At 54.6% G+C, this 1847-nt stretch overlaps 2 protein-coding genes across 2 annotated transcripts in view; both read left to right on the top strand.

Moving 5' to 3' along the window:
- DQ04_08321000 (microtubule-associated protein Gb4) overlaps window positions 1-48 on the top strand; it is a gene marked incomplete at both ends in the record, with an annotated part of 4146 nt that extends 4098 nt beyond the window's left edge. The window contains one exon of the mRNA XM_009315514.1: window positions 1-48. This exon is cut by the window's left edge and continues 4098 nt beyond it. Coding sequence (XP_009313789.1) covers window positions 1-48 — 48 coding nt within the window.
- Window positions 49-209: 161 nt separating this feature from the next.
- On the top strand, window positions 210-863 carry DQ04_08321010 (putative microtubule-associated protein Gb4; the record flags this gene model as incomplete). Its single annotated transcript, XM_009315515.1, has 1 exon — window positions 210-863. The coding sequence occupies one exon, from the start codon at window positions 210-212 to the stop codon at window positions 861-863; it is 654 nt and encodes a 217-aa protein (XP_009313790.1).
- Window positions 864-1847: the final 984 nt, after the last annotated feature.

The following is a 1847-nucleotide window of genomic DNA, read 5'->3' on the forward strand; positions in this document are numbered from 1 at the left end:
TGGCGGCCGAGACAGCACGCGCCCTGCAGTGCGAGCGCGGGGATGTGAGCGACGTGGTGTTGGACGTCACTCCTGAGACCCTCGTTGCGTTCGTAACGGTGCGGCACCCAGGCACGCTGGGCGAGGACAACGTTGAGGATGTGCTAGCAGCGCATGCGTACAAGGAGCTGTGGGATCTGTACGATGTGCGTCCAGCCAACGTGGTGAAGATGGGAACTGCTGTACATGAGTTTTACTTCGAGGGTGATAATTGGGACTACGTGCTCCAAAAGCGACGTGGGAATGTGGAGGAAGCTTTGGCGGCCGAGACAGCACGCGCCCTGCAGTGCGAGCGCGGGGATGTGAGCGACGTGGTGTTGGATGCCAAGGCCGACACGCTCGTTGCGTTCGTAACGGTGCGGCACCTAGACACGCTAGGCGAAGATCAGATCGGGGATGCGCTGGCAGCGCATGCGTACAAGGAGCTGTGGGATCTGTACGAGCCCCGGTCCCTTGTTGGTGGGCGCATGTCAACCACGACATTAACTCCTAGGTGTGAGGGTTTTGTGCGCGGTCGCGTGGTAAAGAAGCGATGTGCTAGTGGGGCGGAAGCTTTGACGCCCGATGCTGCACGCGGTGCGCAGAGTGGGGTTGCGGACAGAAGTTATGTTGTGTCCGATGGTACGCCTGATAGTCGCGTGGCTTTCGTAACGGTTGAACATTCAGATATGAGTGTCAATGTCTCTGTCGAGCGGCAACCGGCTGAGGGCGAGATGGGAGAGTTGTGGGACCATACATGGTTCCGTCATGTACTAGTTGTTCGGGGTCGTGGGCGCTCGGATGAAGCGTGGCGGCGAGATCGACTCCTCCGGAGGAGGGTTTGATGTTGGTGGCAAAGGAGGATTTTTTGTTTGTTTGTTGATTGGGCGATGCAGTCCTAGTAGAGGCGATGCATTTGGTACTTCCGCTATGCCCTTGCCGAGTCGCGCCTGGAAAGAAAATCGAGGCGAAAGCTGATTTACAGTCAGATGTCGTGAAGTGAGAAGTGGCAGCGTTGCTTCTATGACGTTGATGGTAACCATACGGCTTCGCGGTTGTTTATGTGTGCAAGGTCGGCCGGCGTGATGCTGCTGCCTGCCGTTTGTGAGGGGAGTTTATAGGAGAAGAGTCAAAGGATTGTGTGTGGGTACTAGAGGCAGAGAGGGGAAAAAAAAAACAAAAAAAAACGACAGGCTGAATTACGTGTGTTTTGTATGTGCTTGAATTGGCGTGAGCGGCCTTTGGCTTGTCTGGCATTGTAGAGTGTGGGGCTGAATGAGGAAGACACTGCCGTCCGGAGCACCATATATAAATGTTTATTGCCGCTGTGCACTGACATATACGCAAGCGATATACAGAACACTGTATATATGTATATGTTTGCCGTTTGTCTGTGGTATACGGCAAACATGCAGGGAGTGATTGGAGGGTTGCCACAGTGTTGCAGGAGGAGGGGGGGGGTGTTGAAAATGAGCAGCAAGATAGCGGAAGGTAACCACAAAATACGACAAAAAAAAACAGGATGTTTTGTGAGTGACGCTTTGGGTAGACCCCGGGCCTCCTCCACGTAGTGGGGGGCGAATTCCAAAGGAGGTAGACATGCATGCCTCTATGGGAGCGTATGCGTATGTGTGCGTGTGTGTGTGCCGTGAAGTGAAGTGCAGAAGGGAAGGAAGGGAGGGCGTCTGCGTGTGTGTGCGTACAACAGTGAACGTCGCACACGCCCCCTCACGGATATGCATCCATGGATGCCATACACTTATACGCCTAAGAACAAAAATGCCCAACTGCTGAAGCGGGCAGTAGTAGTAGTGGTAGGGGGGGGGGGG

The sequence above is a fragment of the Trypanosoma grayi genome (genome assembly GCF_000691245.1).
Source record: "Trypanosoma grayi strain ANR4 Tgr_832_V1, whole genome shotgun sequence".
Taxonomy (NCBI): domain Eukaryota; phylum Euglenozoa; class Kinetoplastea; order Trypanosomatida; family Trypanosomatidae; genus Trypanosoma; species Trypanosoma grayi.